Source organism: Hyperoodon ampullatus (assembly GCF_949752795.1).
Source record: "Hyperoodon ampullatus genome assembly, chromosome: 11".
NCBI classification, from domain to species: Eukaryota; Metazoa; Chordata; class Mammalia; order Artiodactyla; family Ziphiidae; genus Hyperoodon; species Hyperoodon ampullatus.
Window position 1 is genome coordinate 92,908,951 of NC_136924.1, and position 18,988 is coordinate 92,927,938.

The 18,988-nt window shown below is 43.4% G+C and overlaps 1 protein-coding gene across 1 annotated transcript; it reads left to right on the plus strand.

Annotated features, from left to right (window-relative positions):
- Positions 1 to 10,852: 10,852 nt before the first annotated feature.
- GPRC5D (G protein-coupled receptor class C group 5 member D) lies at positions 10,853 to 17,675 on the plus strand (the record flags this gene model as incomplete). Its single annotated transcript, XM_079714979.1, is given in 4 exon segments — positions 10,853 to 11,538; positions 11,540 to 11,735; positions 11,737 to 11,760; positions 17,604 to 17,675. Coding segments are annotated over 4 exon segments (978 nt in total).
- Positions 17,676 to 18,988: the final 1,313 nt, after the last annotated feature.

The following is an 18,988-nucleotide window of genomic DNA, read 5'->3' on the forward strand; positions in this document are numbered from 1 at the left end:
ACAAAACAGACAAAGACCCTTGCCCTTGTAGGGTAGGGAATAGAGAGAGTGAACAATTCTTTGTTACATTATATTTTAGAAAGCAATAAAGCCTGTGGAAAATTAAAAAGTAGAGCGAGGGGCTTCCCTGGTGGCGCAGTGGTTGAGAATCTGCCTGCCAATGCAGGGGACACGGGTTCGAGCCCTGGTCCGGGAGGATCCCACATGCTGCGGAGCAACTGGGCCTGTGAGCCACAACTACTGAGCCCGCAAAAAAGAGTAGCCCCCGCTCGACACAACTAGAGAAAGCCCGCGCGCAGCAACGAAGACCCAACACAGCCAAAAATAAATAAATAAATAATTTTAAAAAGTCATTAGAAGAATGAACAAGCCCATGAGTGAGTTAATGCCAACAACATATTTCTAGGGAGAGGTTCTAGGAGTAAATGGGCTACTTTAATAGGTAAGACCTAACATTTGAATTTAACATAATACTTTGCACGCTGATAATTAAGGTATAAAAGTCCTTTAAAATTCGTAGTACTCTTAGGCTAAGCAGTCTTACTTAACTTTTGGTGTGGTTTATACCATCATGTTGCTTTCAAAACTCTTTAACTAAGCCCAGACCAAATGATCACAAAAATCCGTTTTTCTTTTATGTAAATATACCCACAGGGAAGAGGAAACATTTATTAAGCTTAAAGAGATCAAGACACTTGCCCAAGATGATAGCAAACATCCAACTCAAGTCAGAGGGTGAGCAAGTGCTCATTGGATGAGACTAGTATTTTTCAAGCTTCTTTTTCATCCCAACCCAGCATCAGAAATACATTTTACCTTTCAATCCAGAACAAGCGCTCACACACACACACGTAACACATGTTTCATGAAAAGGTATTTCCCATTACTACCAATGGTAAAGTAAAAGCAGAGTAGGGGAGAGAGGGAGGGATGAAGAGGGGAGCACAGGTGATTTTTAGAGTAGTGAAACGATACTATATGATCCTGTAATGATGGATACACGTTATTATACATTTGTCAAAATCCATAGAATTTACAACACAAAGAACAAATGTAAACATCAGAAACAATAGACTTCAGGTAATAATAATGTATCGATATTAGTTCATCAATAGTAACAAATGTACCATATTATTTCGAGATGTTAATAATAGGGGAAACTGGAGTCGGAGGTGGGAAAGGCGGAGAATGGGAACTCTGGATTTTACACTCCATTTTTCTGTAAACCTCAAACTGCTTTTTCTAAAAAGTCGTTAGGGACTTCCCTGGTGGTCCTGTGGTTGAGACTCCATGCTTCCACTGCAGGAGGCATGGGTTCAATCCCTGGTGGAAGAATTAAGATCCCACACGCCGTGCAGCATGGCCAAAATAAATAATAAAAAGTCATTTTAAAAAGCATAGCAGAGACAACATAGCATAGTATTTTATTGATATTTATATAGAATGTAAAAACTTTAAATAACAACACAGAAACAAAAATTTAGACATGATTTTTATTTAGTGAACAAATGTGCTTACCTGTTTGTAAATTCATTCCATGGACTACCTGAGGAGAAAGCAGTGTGTACATCTGGTACACTGTTGGACCTGGTTCTTTCCCTTTTTAAATCCAAACAAAATTGAAAACCCTAAAAATTCACCCAGATAGGTTGTTGTTGATTAGTAATATAGTAATACTCTCTATTTAGCACTGGAAATTTTTCTTTAATCTTAATTCACATGATAAACATAATGTCTTTTTATCATTCTTCAGTATAAGAATTAAATGCAATCATTTATTCTCTTCATTGTTCAAGTTTAATTCAATTATTGATTCACAGTTTTGAAAAGCAAATTGATCTTTTTCTTTTAAATATTTATTTATTTATTTGGTTGTGCCGGGCCTTAGTTGCGGCATTCAGGCTCCTTAGTTGTGGCATGCGAACTCTTAGTTGCAACATGCATGTGGGATCTAGTTCCCTGGCCAGGGATCGAACCTGGGCCCCCTGCATTGGGAGCGCGGAGTCTTAACCACTGCACCACCGGGGAAGTCCCTCAAATGGATCTTTTATTCAAACATTTTTCTTTCAATCTTCATATTTTCCTCGAAAAAGTAATGATTGTGACCTTGAGAGAAAAGCAAAATGTAACAATGCATATCTCTAACTTTATTTCATTCAAACTGACTTTATAACCTTCCATTCTATGTGTTACAATTATGTTGGGAACATACAGCAGCTAGAATTACCTTCTTTATAAGGAAAATTTAAAGACTTTGGAATGAACATCCTTTCGATGGAATGCTGGTGCCTCTGAGATTACCTGATCCTATAAAGATGTGTGCCTTTGGCTTCGACTAGGCTATTTTAGAACTCTATAGAAATAAACTTTAACTTGTAGAAAACTCATAGCAATGCAAGTAAGTCTTGCATTTGACATGTACATAAATCCTGTTTAGCGAAGGTTTAACTGAACTGCTGGAACAAGAGGATCCATTTCTCAACTGGCTTTTCCATTCCCATGTCTGGTGCTTTGGCCATGATGGCTGGAAGGCTGGACTCAGCTGGTGCTGTTGACCAGAGAACTTACATGTGGTCTCTTCTGTGGCTTGGGATTCTAAGAACAAAGGAACTATGTCTCGGGAGAAAGCAGCCAGAGACCAAGCATTCCAAGGGACCAAAACTGAAGCTGCAAGGCATATTTTGACCTAGGCTTGGTAGAATTTGCACATCATCACCTCCACCCCATTTTATTGGTTACAAGAGAATCACTAAGGCCAGCCAGGGCTTCAAGTGGAGGGGAATTCGACCCCATCTCTTGATGAATTACAGCCATCCTTTAAAACCACCATGTCTTTTGGAATCCTTGAATGTGTTTGACATGTTAAAATATATCATGATTTTCTTCCAAAATTGTACTTAAGAATGTCCCAAAATCAGTTAAACGTGCACTTTTATTATCCGAATACCATGTCCAAAAATATCTGCCAAATGAGACAGTTTTTCAATTCAAGAAATCTACATCTTATTTCTGAGTGTATGTGTTATGCTTAGCTTAGTATTTTACCATCTGGCAACCAAGAATTCCACCCTGTACGTAAGTGGATATAGCCAGCTCCAACATCTGAACAAAATATGTCTAAAGGTTTTGCTCACTGGCATTTCATTTGATTTCAATACATTTGTGAGGTTCAAGTAAAATTTCTTTAGGTGCCAAAGCTTCATGATGAATAAACCATGGTTGTTAGTCATTTTTGTGGTCATATTTGTTGTCTAAGCTTGTAATTCCTCTACAGTTTTCCAGTTTAAACAGCTGAATTAGCAATATATTTTTGGGCTTCCCTGGTGGCACAGTGGTTAAGAATCTGCCTGCCAATGCAGGGGACATGGGTTAAATCCCTGGTCCGGGAAGATCCCACATGCCACAGAGCAACTAAGCCCGTGCACCACAACTACCGAGCCTGTGCTCTAGAGCCCGCGTGCTGCAATTACTGAAGCCGGTGAGCCACAACTACTGAGCCTGCGAGCCACAACTACTGAAGCCCACGCGCCTAGAGCCCATGCTCTGCAATAAGAGAAGCCACCACAATGAGAAGCCCGTGCACTGCAACAAAGAGTAGCCCCCACTCGCTGCAACTAGAGAAAGCCTGCACACAGCAATGAAGACCCAACGCAGCCATAAATAAATAAATTTATTAAAAAATATATATATATATATTTTCCAACTCAGAGATCATATCTAATCCAGTTGTAAGTGAAATTAAGCACCACCAAAAAATCTTTTTGTAGGGACAAAATTGTGTTATTTGTAATGAGGTGGATGGACCTAGAGTCTGTCATATGGAGTGAAGTAAGTCAGAAAGAGAAAAACAAATACCATATGCTAAAGCGCATATATGGGATCTAAAAAAAATGGTACTGATGAACCTAGTGGCAAGGCAGAAATAAAGACTCAGACATAGAGAACGGACTTGAGGACATGGGGAGGAGGAAGGGTAAGCTGGGACAAAGTGAGAGAGTAGCGCTGACATATATACACTACCAAATGTAAAATAGATAGCTAGTGGGAAGCAGCCGCATAGCACAGGGAGATCAGCTGGGTGCTTTGTGGCAGAGGGGTGGAATAGAGAGGGTGGGAGGGAGACACAAGAGGGAGGGGATATGGGGATATATGTATATGTGTAGCTGATTCACTTTGTTGTACAGCAGAAACCAACACAACATTGTAAAGCAATTATACTCCAATAAATATATTTTTAAAACAAGAAAAAAATCCTTTTGTCACTCATATCTGATCTAATCGAAAGTGTTGGAAATTTATATCAGTGCTTTTATCAAGCTGAATCACAAACTCTATATCAGACTATAATTGCATTAAAGCGTTGCTTCCCTATGTTCTGCAGTAGTACAGATTTGGTGAGATATTCTGAGATATTAAGAGGTTTAATTTTTAATTTGTCAGCTGATTTATCATTTTACCCTCAAAAATCATATGTACTATTCCATACATACTGGAAGAATAATTTTTAGCAGCTGTGTGACCCCTTTTCCTTTTTGCCACTTAATACATTGTTAAATAGATTATTAGAAGTCTCCTTCATTAATAGTAGATGACAACTTAGAAATCATTGATAAATTTATGTATTTTCCCTTCAGAAACGTGAGGTACTTATTGACAGGTCACCATGTTATTTTCTCGGATGTGTTTTTAATTTTGAAGATTTCAAGTTTTCATTTGTAAAAATTTCATCACAAATTATATGTTGTCTCTCATTTTTGTAAGCTTTGCATATTTTATTAAATCACACTTAAATTATCTTCATTATAAGGTTTTGCATCTAATTCTTCCTTTTCAGAATGCAGCTCAAATAAAATAAAAATTTTTATTGGTCAGCATTTTTCTCAATAATGTCATGTTTACACTTCCAGATCGCGAAGTTGAACTTGAACATACCTCTACATTTTTCCCATCATCTTCTTTCTACTAATAATGATAAAACAACCCAGTATAAGAGCAATGTATATTAGTTCAATTAAAATGTTATAATAGGGACTTCCGTGGTGGTGCAGTGGTTAAGAATTTGCCTGCCAATGCTGGAGACACGGGTTCGGTCCCTGGTCTGAGAAGATCCCACATGCTGTGGAGCAACTAAGCCCATGCGCCACAACTACTGAGCCTGCGCTCTAGAGTCTGCAAGCCACAACTACTGAGCCCGTGTGCCTAGAGCTCATGCTTCACAACAAGAGAAGCTGCCGCAATGAGAAGCCCGCGCACCACAACGAAGAGTAGCCCCTGCTCGCCGCAACTAGAGAAAGCCCGTGCGCAGCAACAAAGACCCAATGTAGCCAAAAAAAAAAAAAAAATGTTATAATAGCCACCAACTGGGGAAAAAATGTCAGATAACTTCCTTCCCCCCAAATACTCTGAATACTAATTAAATAATACTTAGTTGAGAGTCTTCACAATTTCCTGACCCAAATAAAACACTGTCATTCTTCACAACTAACTGCACATTATAATATACAATTAAAGTGTACAACATTAACGTCCTGATAGGAAATTGATCAAGTTAGCCATCATATACCAGAAAACTGAAGGAGATGCCCAGGGCCAGCTACATAATTTGCAGGGCCCAGTGCACAATGAAAATGTAGGACCCTGCTTGGACATAAGTCAATCCCCCGTTTCCAAGGGCCCATCACCCCAACCCACGTCAGACAGGTAAGCCCAGTGGAATGTGGCAGCCGTCGAGAGACAGGGGAAACCAGGTGACGCAGTGCACCTGGGGTGGCATGGAGGGGTGGCTGAGAACCTGTCCCAGAGAGACAGGGAGGTGATGAGACATAGACACCATGGAAGGCAGGTCATGCATGAGCCAAGGCTCCAAGCCCCCAGTGCCCGCTCCATTGTCCCATCTGACTTCACTGATAAAACACAAATTCAAAGATTAAATTAATAAGAATTTCAAAACAGTGACAGCAAAGCATTAGATTCCAAGTACAGGACACTTCTGTGTGTTGGGCCCTGAACAATGGCACAGGTGGCCCCCCCATGAAGCCAGCCCTGGAGAGGGCAGTGAGCAAAAGAGTGAATGATGTTGCCGGCTAACTCACCCCATCTCACACAGCTAGCTGGTCCTCACATGGTTGCCATGACAGCTGTTTGGGGATGAAGGGTATGTGATGCGCTCTCCTAATCTTTTTTTTTTTTCTTTCAGGTCATGACCAACTTATCACATCTAAGGGCTTATCTCTCTTAGGGCCTGTCCTCACAAGGTGAGAAGTGTCAGGAAAGCAACCTGGTACAGCAGCAAGAGTGGGACCAGGAGTCAGACAATGCTGGTTGTCTCCCTCTAACATTCCACACCTTGGGCGCGTCTCTTCGTCACTCTGGGCCTCTGCTTTCTTATTGCTAAATTCCTCATGTATAATGGTGGCTTCCTTATTATTATTATTATTAATGAAAGGGTCAGACTAGGTCACCTCTAACATTCCCTCCAGCTCTGTTCTGGGAGAAGGAAACAATGCAAATAGATGTTTAGCAAAAGGCGTTTGGCCTCTTGACTGTTTTATCTCCATTTTCAATGGACTCGTTGTAATCAGTATAATTTGATTTATCAAAGCTGTTTGGTGTGATGTTGTCACCACATAAAAGACAAAAGTAAAGAGGTGTGAGTAATTTGGATGTGTGTAAGCAAAGGAAACCCTCATTTCCTTAGGGCCCAGAGCAGATAGGCTAATTCTATGACTCCAGGTTTTGAAATAACAATAATTAGTACCTGTGACAGTTCTTTTATCTAAGGTGCTCAAAGGGCTTTGTTGTCATTAACCCATTAATTCACCTGCCTCAAGCCATCAGGGGGTCAGGAGGAATCTCCTTAGAAGACTAGCACACCAGGAACTCAAACCTCACAACAGTGAAGAATGCCATGACTAAAGGCCAGCCAGAACTGGGTGGGAGGAGAGACAGGGTCACCGAAGTAGTCCTCTTGGAAGAATTAAATGGGAAATCTTCCTGTTGGTCTACTAACAGCAACTTCACAGCTCACAGGGTCTTTGAGTGAATCCTCCTGGATGTCACATTTTAGCATCTGGAAAATTCCTTTATACTTAACGTAAACCTTAGATTAGCTTTTACAGCTTCAGACAGACCGTGATTATGCCCAAAGCAAGTAAAAGGGAGGACTCTTCTCCCTAGAATCATCTTCTCTCAGAGGAAAAAAAAAGCTTTTTAAAGTTAAGGAATCTTGGGACTTCCCTGGTGGCACAGTGGTTAAGAATCCACCTGCCAATGCAGGGACACGGGTTCGAGCCCTGGTCCGGGAAGATCCCACATGCTGTGGAGCAACTAAGCCCGTGCGCCACAGCTACTGAGCCTGCGCTCTAGAGCCCTCAAGCCACAACTGCTGAGCCCACGTGCCACAACTACTGAAGCCTACGTGCCTAGAGCCCGTGCTCTACAACAAGAGAAGCCACCGCAATGAGAAGCCCGCGCACCACAAAGAAGAGTAGCCCCCGCTCACCTCAACTAGAGAAAGCCCATGCACAGCAACAAAGACCCAATGCAGTCATAAATAAATAAATAAATAAAATTTTAAAAATAAAAAATAAAGTTGAAGAGGCTTTATATGATAGAACACCACTGCAGAATGAATTTGTCCAGGGTTTGTTAAGATTCTGATTTATTTGCAGGTGGTTTCCATTTAAAAGCATTGGTTGGAAAACCACACTGCTAAAAAGCACCTTCACATGGCCTGGAATTCTATCATTAGAATCCTTCAATGAATCAACCCATCCATCACCTAGGAGGTGCTCCCTACAGGGCCAGGTGCTATGGGGACATAAAACGTGGAGCCTAACCCCCAAGCAACTACAAGCCTAATCAAGGGAATGAGACCATTACAAATAAAAGTAATTAATGTATTAGTTAAATTCATTTATTGCTTATAGTTATTAATAAATTGATTAATACAAATAAAATGGGCAGAAAATATTATTTCCATCATTTTGGACAGCACAGACCCTCCATGTTGTAGAGTTCCCGGCAGGAGTGATCAGTGAGGGCCAGAGTGATCAGGGAAGCTCACAGAGGAGATAAGATGAACTAGACCTCAGAGGTGGGGAAAGTGTATTTGGGTAGGAAGCAGGATCAATGGGAATTGAGCACAGAGGATAAGTGGGAGGAAAGTAAAAGGCAGTTCAGGGGCTTCCCTGGTGGCACAGTGGTTGAGAGTCCACCTGCCGATGCAGGGGATACGGGTTCATGCCCCGATCCGGGAAGATCCCACACGCTGCGGAGTGGCTGGGCCCGTGAGCCATGGCCGCTGAGCCTGCACATCCGGAGCCTGTGCTCTGCAACGGGAGAGGCCACAACAGTGAGAGGCCCGCGTACCGCAAAAAAAAAAAAAAAAAAAGCAGTTCAGGACAGGGACAACCTCTAAGAGAAGGCAAGCAGATGGGAGTGAGAAAACCAACCTGAATAAAACCCAGGGTCAGGAGACCTGAAGGAAATATGGTTGGATGGGGGAGGGAGGGGCCAGATCACAGGGACACTTGAAACCACACTAACAAGCACTGATTGGGGTCTTCAGAAGTCCTCTGTCAAATGCAAATATCCATATATTCAATATCCTATAATAAACCATAACAGAAAAGAATATGAAAAATAATATATATAAACAGCAAAGATATATATATCTCTGAACCACTTTGCTGTACACCAGAATCTAACATAACATTGTAAATCAACTATACTTCAATTTAAAAAAATTAATTGTAGATAACTAATAGGGACCTAATGTCTAGCACAGGGAACTCCACTCAGTACTCTGTAATAGCCTACATGGGAAAGGAATCTAAAAAAAGAGTGGATATATGATATGTATAACTGATTCATTTTGCCGTACAGCACAAACTAACACAACATTGTAAATCAACTATACCCCGATAAAAAAATTTTTTAATAAAATAAAAATAATAATTCATTTAAAAAATGAAAGCAAGGAAAACCTCCAAACATTTTTTTAAAAGGCTAATATCCAGGAAAAGAACCAAGGAGTTAAGTAAATTTGAAGAGGAGCTTGGGGGGTGGCCTGCGGTCAGCATAGCCTGGACCCTGTACTGTGCGCTCTATTATACATCACCACAGAGAAAAAGAATATGTTATACCCATATCAGCTGGAACTTTTACCTGCAAGTTCTCCTATCTTGGGCCCTGGGAAAGACCCAATGGAATGAGACCCAGAAAGAGTACCTTCTGATGGGGGTGAGGAGAGCAAGGAGAGAGGGAAATTATACCAAAGGCTTTGGCAATCCTGGAAGAGCTGGTCCAGGTAGGGACCCCACTTGATGGGCAGCCAAAGCCTGAGGAAGCACCTCCACAGGAGAGGAAAAGAAACGGGCAGAGCAGAGAAGACAAATCTCCCCTAATTCACACTGATGCCAACCACTGGCCCTTTTAATGTGCGTAACCCTTCTTTATGGCCCAGTAAACGTCTTATTCCTCTGGGATGGATGCTCTTTTGGATCTTATGATCAAGATGTGGGGAAGACTGGAGATGGCTTTTTAGGGAGCAGGTCAGAAGAAGAACAAAGTGTCCTCACGTGAGCCCAACAGAGGGCCTCTCGCAGCCTCCAGGTCACATCGGAGGCTGTGGGGAGGAGGCGGTCTTTCCTAAAGCCACACCCCTTTATAGGCCCTGCAGGAACCCGAGTGCGGGCCTCCATCCTTTCGCCCGTTTGGGGAGAGATTAAAGACCCTGAGGTCGTCTCCTTCTTACTCATTGGCAGTTACAACCTCGCAGCCACTGCAGTCTCGGCCTCCAGCGTGCACACAGAGGAGGTAAGTGGGACTGAAGGGGCCATGCCCTCAGCTGTCAGCCTGGGTCACTCCAGGCAGCTGGCTTGGGAATAGCTGGAGGGGAGTGGAGCTAGGGGTATTCAGCTGCAAGGTACTTGTTTCCACATGAATATGCGTGATGTTCTTCTAGACACCCCCAGGCAAGGCGTAGAGTTTGGTGCTAAACTCTCCAAAAAGTTAATCGAAGGCAGAGACCTTTTTGTAAAATTCTTTGACAGACCACCAGTGGGTACTTAACTGTAATGAGCTGCCTTGGATTGACTTGAATTAAAAGAAGGAAGAGTCATTAAAATGACTGGGAAACATCATCTGCCTGTCTCCTTCGAGCTGTGCCTCATGTCTTGAATGATCAAATGGTCCATTCATGTTGACAACCCCTGTTCTGGAGCCTCTATAACTGGAGTCCTAACCATCATGCGAATGTTGTCACATGCCCGATTTTTATGAAAAAGATTCCGCCTTAGCCCTCAAAAAGCCTTGGTGGAAATTATGACGTGAAAATTCGTGTGTTATCTGGAGCTCCTAAGCGAAGATAGTTCTCCTTTCCCAGCAGGATAGAGCTAGGATAGTTTTGAGGGGTTGATAGTTTTGACCTATTTCATTCAGTAGGTCCAGGTGTCTTCATGTGGGAGTCAGAGATATTATAGTGTCCTGCCCAAGACTACGCAACAGGGGTTCTTGAGGGTGCAGGTAAAGTTATGAAGTTATGTTTGTTCCTTTTTTTTTTTTTTTTTTTTTTTTTGCAGTACGTGGGCCTCTCACTGTTGTGGCCTCTCCTGTTGCGGAGCACAGGCTCTGGACGCGCAGGCTCAGCGGCCATGGCTCACGGGCCCAGCCACTCCACGGCACGTGGGATCTTCCCGGACCAGGGCACGAACCCATGTCCCCTGCATCGGCAGGCGGACTCTCAACCACTGCACCACCAGGGAAGCCCCTGTTCCTTTTTCTTTTACTTTTTTTCTTTTTTTGCACGGGAACAAAAGACCATTCTTGTGAGGTCCACCTACAAGTCACCATGTATGAGGACTGCAAAGAGTCCACTGGGGACTATAACTTCCTCTGCGACACCATGGGAGCATGGGGCATAGTTCTGGAGTCCCTGGCAGCAGTTGGCATAGCAGTTACAGTTTTGCTGCTCCTGGCATTTCTCTTCCTCATGAGAAGGGTTCAAGACCGCAGCCAGTGGAATGTCCTCCCCACCCAGTTCCTCCTCCTCCTGGGTGGGCTGGGGCTCTTCAGCTTTGCTTTTGCCTTCATCATCCAGCTCAATCAGCAGACTGACCCCATCCGCTACTTTCTCTTTGGGGTCCTCTTTGCTCTCTGTTTTTCGTGCCTCTTGGCTCATGCCTCCAACCTGGTGAAGCTGGTCCAGGGTCAAGTGTCCTCCTCTTGGATGACAATTCTGTGCATTACTATCGGTGTCAGCCTGTTGCAGACGATCATCGCCACTGAGTATGTGACTCTCATCATGACCAGAGGTACGATGTTTATGGATATGACACCCTGTCAACTCAACGTGGACTTCGTGGTCCTCCTGGTTTACGTCCTCTTCCTGATGGCCCTCACGTTCTTCGTCTCCAAAGCCACCTTCTGTGGGCCGTGTGAGAACTGGAAGCAGCACGGAAGGCTCATCTTGGTCACCGTGCTCATCTCCATCATTACCTGGGTGGTGTGGATCTCCATGCTCACGACAGGCAACCCAATGGGACGACCCTGTCCTCTGCATCGCCCTGGTCACTAACGCGTGGGGTTTCCTGCTGCTGTACATCATACCGGAGCTGTGCTTTCTCTATAGATCGTGTCAGCAGGATTGCCCTCTGCAAGGCGATGCCTGCCCACTCCCAGCTTATGAACGCAGCTTCAGAGCGGAGAATCAGCAACTCTCAAGAGGTACTTTCCTGGGGAGCTTGGGGAGGCTCTCCCGTAAGAGAAGCAGGAGAAAAAACAGGACAAGAGGATGAGCCAAGAGAGAAAGAAAAGGGAATGGTCAGAATTTAGGTGGGTGACTACATAGCTCCAGCCTGGAGATGGGGACACTCAGAGTCAAGGTTAAACTTTTCTGAATAATCAGTTCCTCCGAAATACAGAGATTTATGGGGAGAAGCCAAGACAGAAATGACTCAAAGGCCCTAAACAGAATGGGTGTGGCTCTGAGTAGCCATGCTGGATAAAGAAAGGCACCCACTATAAAATGAATTAACCAGCCCCAAATTAGGCGTGGGCCATGCCATTGCATGACATACCATGCTAAGTGCAGATGTTTTGGCCATCAAGTGCAAAAGCAACCCTGGCACCAGTGACTGACATTTTTCAAATTTAAGTCTCAAAGCCGACTTGCCCAAATATCATAACAGACTGATATGTACGACTCATCACCTCATTAGAGTCTCAAAGCCCAATAACTTCTGGATTCCTACTTTGTAAATCATTTACTCCTTGAAAGCCTTCGAGGTTTACAAAAAGTGACAGGATGAGCCATTAAGTCAGAACTCTGAGCAGAGTCTCAGATGTGTAATCATTAATAGAAATAAAGAACTTGCTTATGTGACATTTTCATAATAATTTCTGGGTCGGATTTGTATCCTTATATAAGACCAAGCCACCTGACTCTATACTGTTAAAGAATAAGATATATTATCCATGATAACAAGGAGGCTTGGACCCCCATAACCTGGGGGATTTAGTGGCTAATTTCAGTTTTCTGGAAATAGGTCAAAACTCATTAATCCCTTTCTGAAATATCTGGCCTATCATTCATAACCCAGTATCACAGTTTTACATCAAATTTTGTGTCTTGGGCCTCCCTGGTGGCGCAGTGGTTGAGAGTCCGCCTGCCGATGCAGGGGATACGGGTTCGTGCCCCGGTCTGGGAGGATCCCATATGCCGCGGAGCGGCTGGGCCCGTGAGCCATGGCTGCTGAGCCTGCGCATCCGGAGCCTGTGCTCCGCAACGGGAGAGGCCACAACAGTGAGAGGCCCGCGTACCACAAAAAATAAAAAAAATAAAAAAAAAAAATAAAAAAAATTTTGTGTCTTAATAGGCATCTGATTTCTCACAGTGTATTTGTAATGTGCAAAGATGATGTTATTTTATATATTGTATAGCGCACATTATGCTCACCAGGCTCAAAAAAAGTAATAGAAGCTTTCCTTTTAAGTCATACACTTTTTTTGAGCTGTACTCTATGGCTAATTACATACTCAACTTCAATCCTGTTCAGATGGAAGCATCCATTCATTCTTTTCAGTTCAGTTGACCATGAGTTGGAAATTGACACTATACATCCTTCTCTTAAGAGTTTTTCATTGCTTTTGATGATGTGAGGTTTGGGGCAGAATCACAGAGTCAATCTTTCTTGAAACTACTTCTCATAGTTCTCACCGAAAAATAGGATAAAACTTCTTCTGTTTGCTTTGTTGCTGTTATGTTTCCAGGAAACAAAAGTCAGAGAGAGAGAGAGAGAAAGTTCTTAGAGTTTCATAATACCCAAAACGCACTGGGACTTGTAATGATCAATTTTCCATACGGCCAAAAGACTAGGCAGGTGTTTAAAGTGTTCTAAGAAGTGTCTTAGTGGAAAAGCAAGAGCTTTCAAAAGCACAATGTTTCCTTATAACTATCCTATTCCTGGAGCATGGTTAGAAAATCCATTTCTGCCAGTGATAGCCATTGTCAACGTAGCTCAATATTTTGTGGCAGAAAAAAAATCGATAGTGTAGAAAAGAACATATAGATTGCTCTCCAAAACTAGGCAGAATAACCAGAAACTTAAGCTTAGAGAAGGAAATCAGAATTTAGGTCACCTAGAAAAAGTACAAATATCAAAACTTAGAAGAATGATTAAAACGCAAGAAACAGTACAGGATGACACCTAGCTAGGAAAAACATACAAAGAGATACAAAATAAATAAGAGCCAGACTAGTACAGTATAATAACAATAACTCAAAAAATCCTAAGTGTTGCTGTAGGTCATGAACTGACAGTGGGAGCGCAGCTCACGGCTGTCTGTTTTTGTTTGCTCAAGGAACAGTCATAGTGTTGTGTAAACAGACAAGTGGTCAGCTGGAACAATCAGGTCTTTGTTCTCAGCATCTGTCAGTCTCTGACAAGAATACCCGTTCCAGCACCGAGATCCACTGATGAGAAGTGTGGGAGAGGCTGGGTGGAAAACCACAAAGAAGATGAAGGGGTTATAACGTCAGACCTACATGGAAAGGTTAGGACAATGAAACTGAGATGGTAGTTCTCAAGCTTTATGTGCCTTTCTCATGGACATTCAGGTTCTCTCTAAATTCTGTACTGAAACACAACATTTTGTTCCAGTCCATGAGGCGTGCATTTGTCATGTGACTCTTCTGATTTATAGCTATGACTCCAGTCACATAATTATTTGATTTACCACTGGGTTGTGAGACCAGAATTATTCAGTTGAAAGAAGAGTTAGACAAGGGATTAGCAGGGAATTTCACACGTATGAATACCTCTCTCCAAGAGGCTGTTGTCCTGCTTTCTGTCTCCAGCTAAAGACGAAGGGTAGAAATAGACTCAAATCGAAGCACAAAGCATTTACATTAAATACAAAACTAAGAGTCGGTACACACTGAAATAGATGAGCAAAGCGGATTAAGGACTTCATTTCCTTGGAAGTCTTTCAAAAGATTAGTCTTTATCTCTCGGAAGTGGCTTAGGGACTTAGTTCGAAGATATAAAAACATCCTGATGGAGAATGAAAATGAAATCAGGCATATTACTACAAAACACCAAACAAATGGGTATAAATATTCTTTGCCCCATGTTATAAACGTGTTTCTTAAAAACTGTAGACTGGGGCTTCCCTGGTGGCGCAGTGGTTGAGTCCACTTGCCGATGCAGGGGACACAGGTTCGTGCCTCAGTCCGGCAAGATCCCATATGCCGCGGAGCGGCTGGGCCCATGAGCCATGGCCGCTGAGCCTGCGCGTCCGGAGCCTGTGCTCCGCAACGCGAGAGGCCACGACAGTGAGAGGCCCGCGTACCGCAAAAAAAAACCCCAAAAAACTGTAGACTGATTGAACTTTTAAAATCAATTGCTCTTTTAACTGAGAATTTTAAATGTGATATAATTTGCAAAGACCTTAAATATAGAATATCAGCCATGAATCTTTGTTTATGAAGGGAAAGCTCCTGTTCTAATTATTGCCTGCTTTATCTGTTTTAGATGAATTAGAATATTGTTATATCAAGTTTGCTAAAAGCAAGACCCCTGTATATTTTAAAGGAGCACATAATTGTGGGTATTTTTTCTATCCTGTGTTTAAATATCTACAGACAAATCTAGTATGATTTTTTGAAGGTATTAAGACAGAAATTATGAGGCTATGAAATGTAAAAATGGGTCAATGAATATCAAATGATGTAAAACGAGAGAAAAATGTTCTTGCAAACAGAGGTCCTTCAGATTGTTTTCCTTACAGCAAGTACCAGGCATACCAACTTTTGGCAAACATAGCCTTTTTTTGGACAATTCTCAACATTTTTTGCTTTAAGGTGCCCGCCTTACTTGGAGAAACCAAATTTGGATGGTCCCAGGCAGTGTCATCTTTGTTTGTTCTTTCAGGGGGACAAGCCTGAAAACCTCTCTTTGTCACCCTCTAGAGCTACAGGTCACAAAGAGTGAACTGGCGTAAAGTACAGAAGAAGACGTGAGTCTGGGCAGGATTTGCTTGATGTGAGGACAGACCAGGCAAGGATAATGACATTCTCCTTGTCATTATGCTTGTGTGACAAGGATAATGCGGCAGCAGAAAGGGTGCAGACCCTGTCCTCACATGCCCTGCTTCGAGGCTCAGCTCTTCGAGGCTCAGCTCTGCTTCTTACCAACATTGAGACCCAACCAAGCTCCCCAGCCTCTGGGAGCTCAGGCTCCTCGTGGTGAAGTGATGGCCATCGTGTCCCTGCCCCCTCCAGGTATCAATGTAAGATCTTACTTACTCAACTCGGATCCATACCAGGAGCTGGTGGCAGGATTAATAGAGAGAAACACTCAACTTTTTGGTAAATTCATGAACAATAACTCAAGCTGGAGAATTAGGCTTCTCTGATTTATGATCTGGTCTGATGAGACTATTGGAAGAACACAGGTTACCAAGGGGCTGAGTGGGAAGGAGCCTTGTTATGCTTCAAGGAACAAAGTTAAACCAAGGATTCCGTTCATTTCTGCTGAAAGAAGAATGTTTTATTTTCACAGGATTCAGTCCCTCTAAAGAACACCCATAGGAGAAGGATGTCGGAGCATCAATTATAACTATACCACTAACACCACCACCAATTATAATATACAAAGGAAAGCACTATGGTGCTTTCTATAGTTCATGTCCTATTCCAAGGGCTTTATAGATATTGATAGATTTAATCTTCAAAGCAACCGTATGAGATAGATTGACTATTATGATCATGACGAGCCCTCTTTTACTCCCATCAGGAAACAGAGGCAGCAAAACATTAAGGAAGTTGACCGCAGGTAACACAGCTAACAAGTGAGAGGGCAGAACAGTCCATGCGCTCAGCGCTGCAGCCGCCAAGCAGGAACAAAATGACACGGCTACGTCCCAGACCATCAAAGGACAACTACGTATCGAGCAAGGACCTGGTCTAAGAGACAGACACAGCTCTCCCAATCCCCACCGCCACAGCCATGACAGTATATTCTCTTTTTTTTGTGGTACTTGGGCCTCTCACTGTTGTGGCCTCTCCCGTTGCGGAGCACAGGCTCCGGACGTGCAGGCCCAGTGGCTATGGCTCACGGGCCCAGCTGCTCCGTGTCATGTGGGATCTTCCCGGACTGGGGCACGAGCCCGTGTCCCCTGCATCGGCAGGCAGACTCTCAACCACGGCGCCACCAGGGAAGCCCGACAGTATATTCTGATGCAGGTGAATGTCCCTGAAAGAAAAGGCAGCTTGAAGGGTTTGTGTGAGGGTGAAGAGATGCAAGCTCACGGCTTTTTGCCTTGGGGACAACAGGGGATTATAAATACGTATGAGTGTCAGATCTGTTCTTATTACCAGTTGTCTAAATGTATCCTGGGCCACGCTGGCTGCCTCTCTGAGTCACTGTCTAGCTCCAGCAGCCCAGGCTGCCCCGAGAACTGGGCTGGGTCTGTCAGCATCATCTGGACGCCCAGATGGGTGTACCAATTTTAATCCTTGCCTGCAAAAACAGAGGGACACTGCTGAGTAGGACTGGAAGTAACTTGCATTTGTGCCGTGATGGCTTGAAGACACACAAATCCGAACAGCTAAAAATACCACTTTGGGACACAATTGTTTTATTATGAGGATCAGAAGTCACTAAGATCCAAGAGGGAAAGCCATGCTCAGACTGTTTGTTCAATGAACTGTACTAGGCAACTCTAACTAGGTTAAACCCTCTGGTCTGTTATCTGAGAATTTGCCTTTTCCTGGAATGACACACAGACCAGGACATAGCTATATCATTTGCTGTAATTAATCCTCCAGAGGGCATTTACACGAGAAAATCTTTACTATCTCCGCCAAGAATTTCTCAGATTACTTTCAGTTTCCAGTAATCCTGCAAAAACATTCTTGTTAATGGCTAAGAGGGAAGATGGTAAAGTAGTTGTGATATGGATAGGCTCAACATTTTTTTCTTTTTTTATTATCAAAAGATTAAATGATGGTGAAATGATAATATTTCAAGCATAGTTTTGGAGAGTATTATCCCCTATGTTGCCTCAGAAAGCTGATGATGGCATTTCTTCTTTTGCAGACTGTTGATCCCACACAGGAGGATTTCATCCCTTGGGCTAAAGTAAGCCCTCAGCAAGATGCAGAATTATAAAGTCCACAGGAAACACGGTAGTGAAAACCCAGAAGATCATCCTAATGTAGCCCTGATGGGCCACTGGAAGCCCATCTGCCGACAAAACATCGGCTCATCCTTCCTTCCCTGCCACCTAGTCCTCTCTATCCATCTGGACCCTTCATCAGGAGACTGCCCTTTCAAGCATAATTACAATCTTGCTGGCCACCCTACCGTGACTATGTGTCTCTTTCTTCATTCTTTTTCTTTTTTTTTTTTTTTTTTTTTTTGGCTGCATTGGGTCCTAGTTGCATGTGGGATCTTTGTTCCAGCGCTGAAGCTCAGTAGTTGTGACACACAGGCTTAGCTGCCTCGCGGCATGTGGGAACTTAGTTCCCCGACCAGGGATCAAACCCGCCTCCCCTGCGTTGGAAGGCGGATTCTTAACCACTGGACCACCAGGGGAGTCCCTCTTTCTTCATTCATGTAACTGAAAGATTCCCTTCCCCAGTAATGCTAGGACAAATTGGGACCTCTTACTAATGGGACCGAAAGACCTCAGTTTGATAAAATTAGGGCCATGCTAATATGACATATTATAGATGTCAGTAGCAACTTAGTACTGGATTACCCCCTAGTCATTTTTATAAAGGGCCCCTAAATATGATTGACCCAGAATTTGCAATAAAATTATAGCAGAACCCTCAGGATCTCCACAATTGTGCATCTCATGGGCTTGCAATCTGGCAGGTTTCTCCCATGATGTTAGCACCCTCATGACAGTGAGTACGGCAGCAGGTGTGAGTGAGGTCAATGACCTGCTTTTTTTTTTTTTTTTTTTGGCGGTACGCGGGCCTCTCACTGCTGTGGCCTCTCCCGTTGCGGAGCACAGGCTCCGGACGCGCAGGCTCAGCGGCCATGGCTCACGGGCCCAGCCGCTCCACGGCATATGGGATCTTCCCGGACCGGGGCACGAACCTGTGTCCCCTGCATCGGCAGGCGGACTCCCAACCACTGCGCCACCAGGGAAGCCCAATGACCTGCTTTGATGAACTAAAAACAGCAAAGGAAGAGCCACCCGAGTTGATGCTCATAAAGGATTTCAGGCGTACACGAAAAGCAGAGTCCACCGGTCTTGATGTTTCTAATGCACTGATGCCTCTGCCCTAATTACTTTTCCTTCATCCCTCATGCAGCTTCACATCCTTCCCAGTGGATATATCCATTCTTAAGACCCATTTGTTAGATATAACAGGTATAACAGGACCAGAGTCAGAGGCGTGTTGCCCTAAGGGTTTTTAGAGTCTAATTCAGCCTCCCACCTCGCAGATGAGAAAACAGAGCCTCGGAGA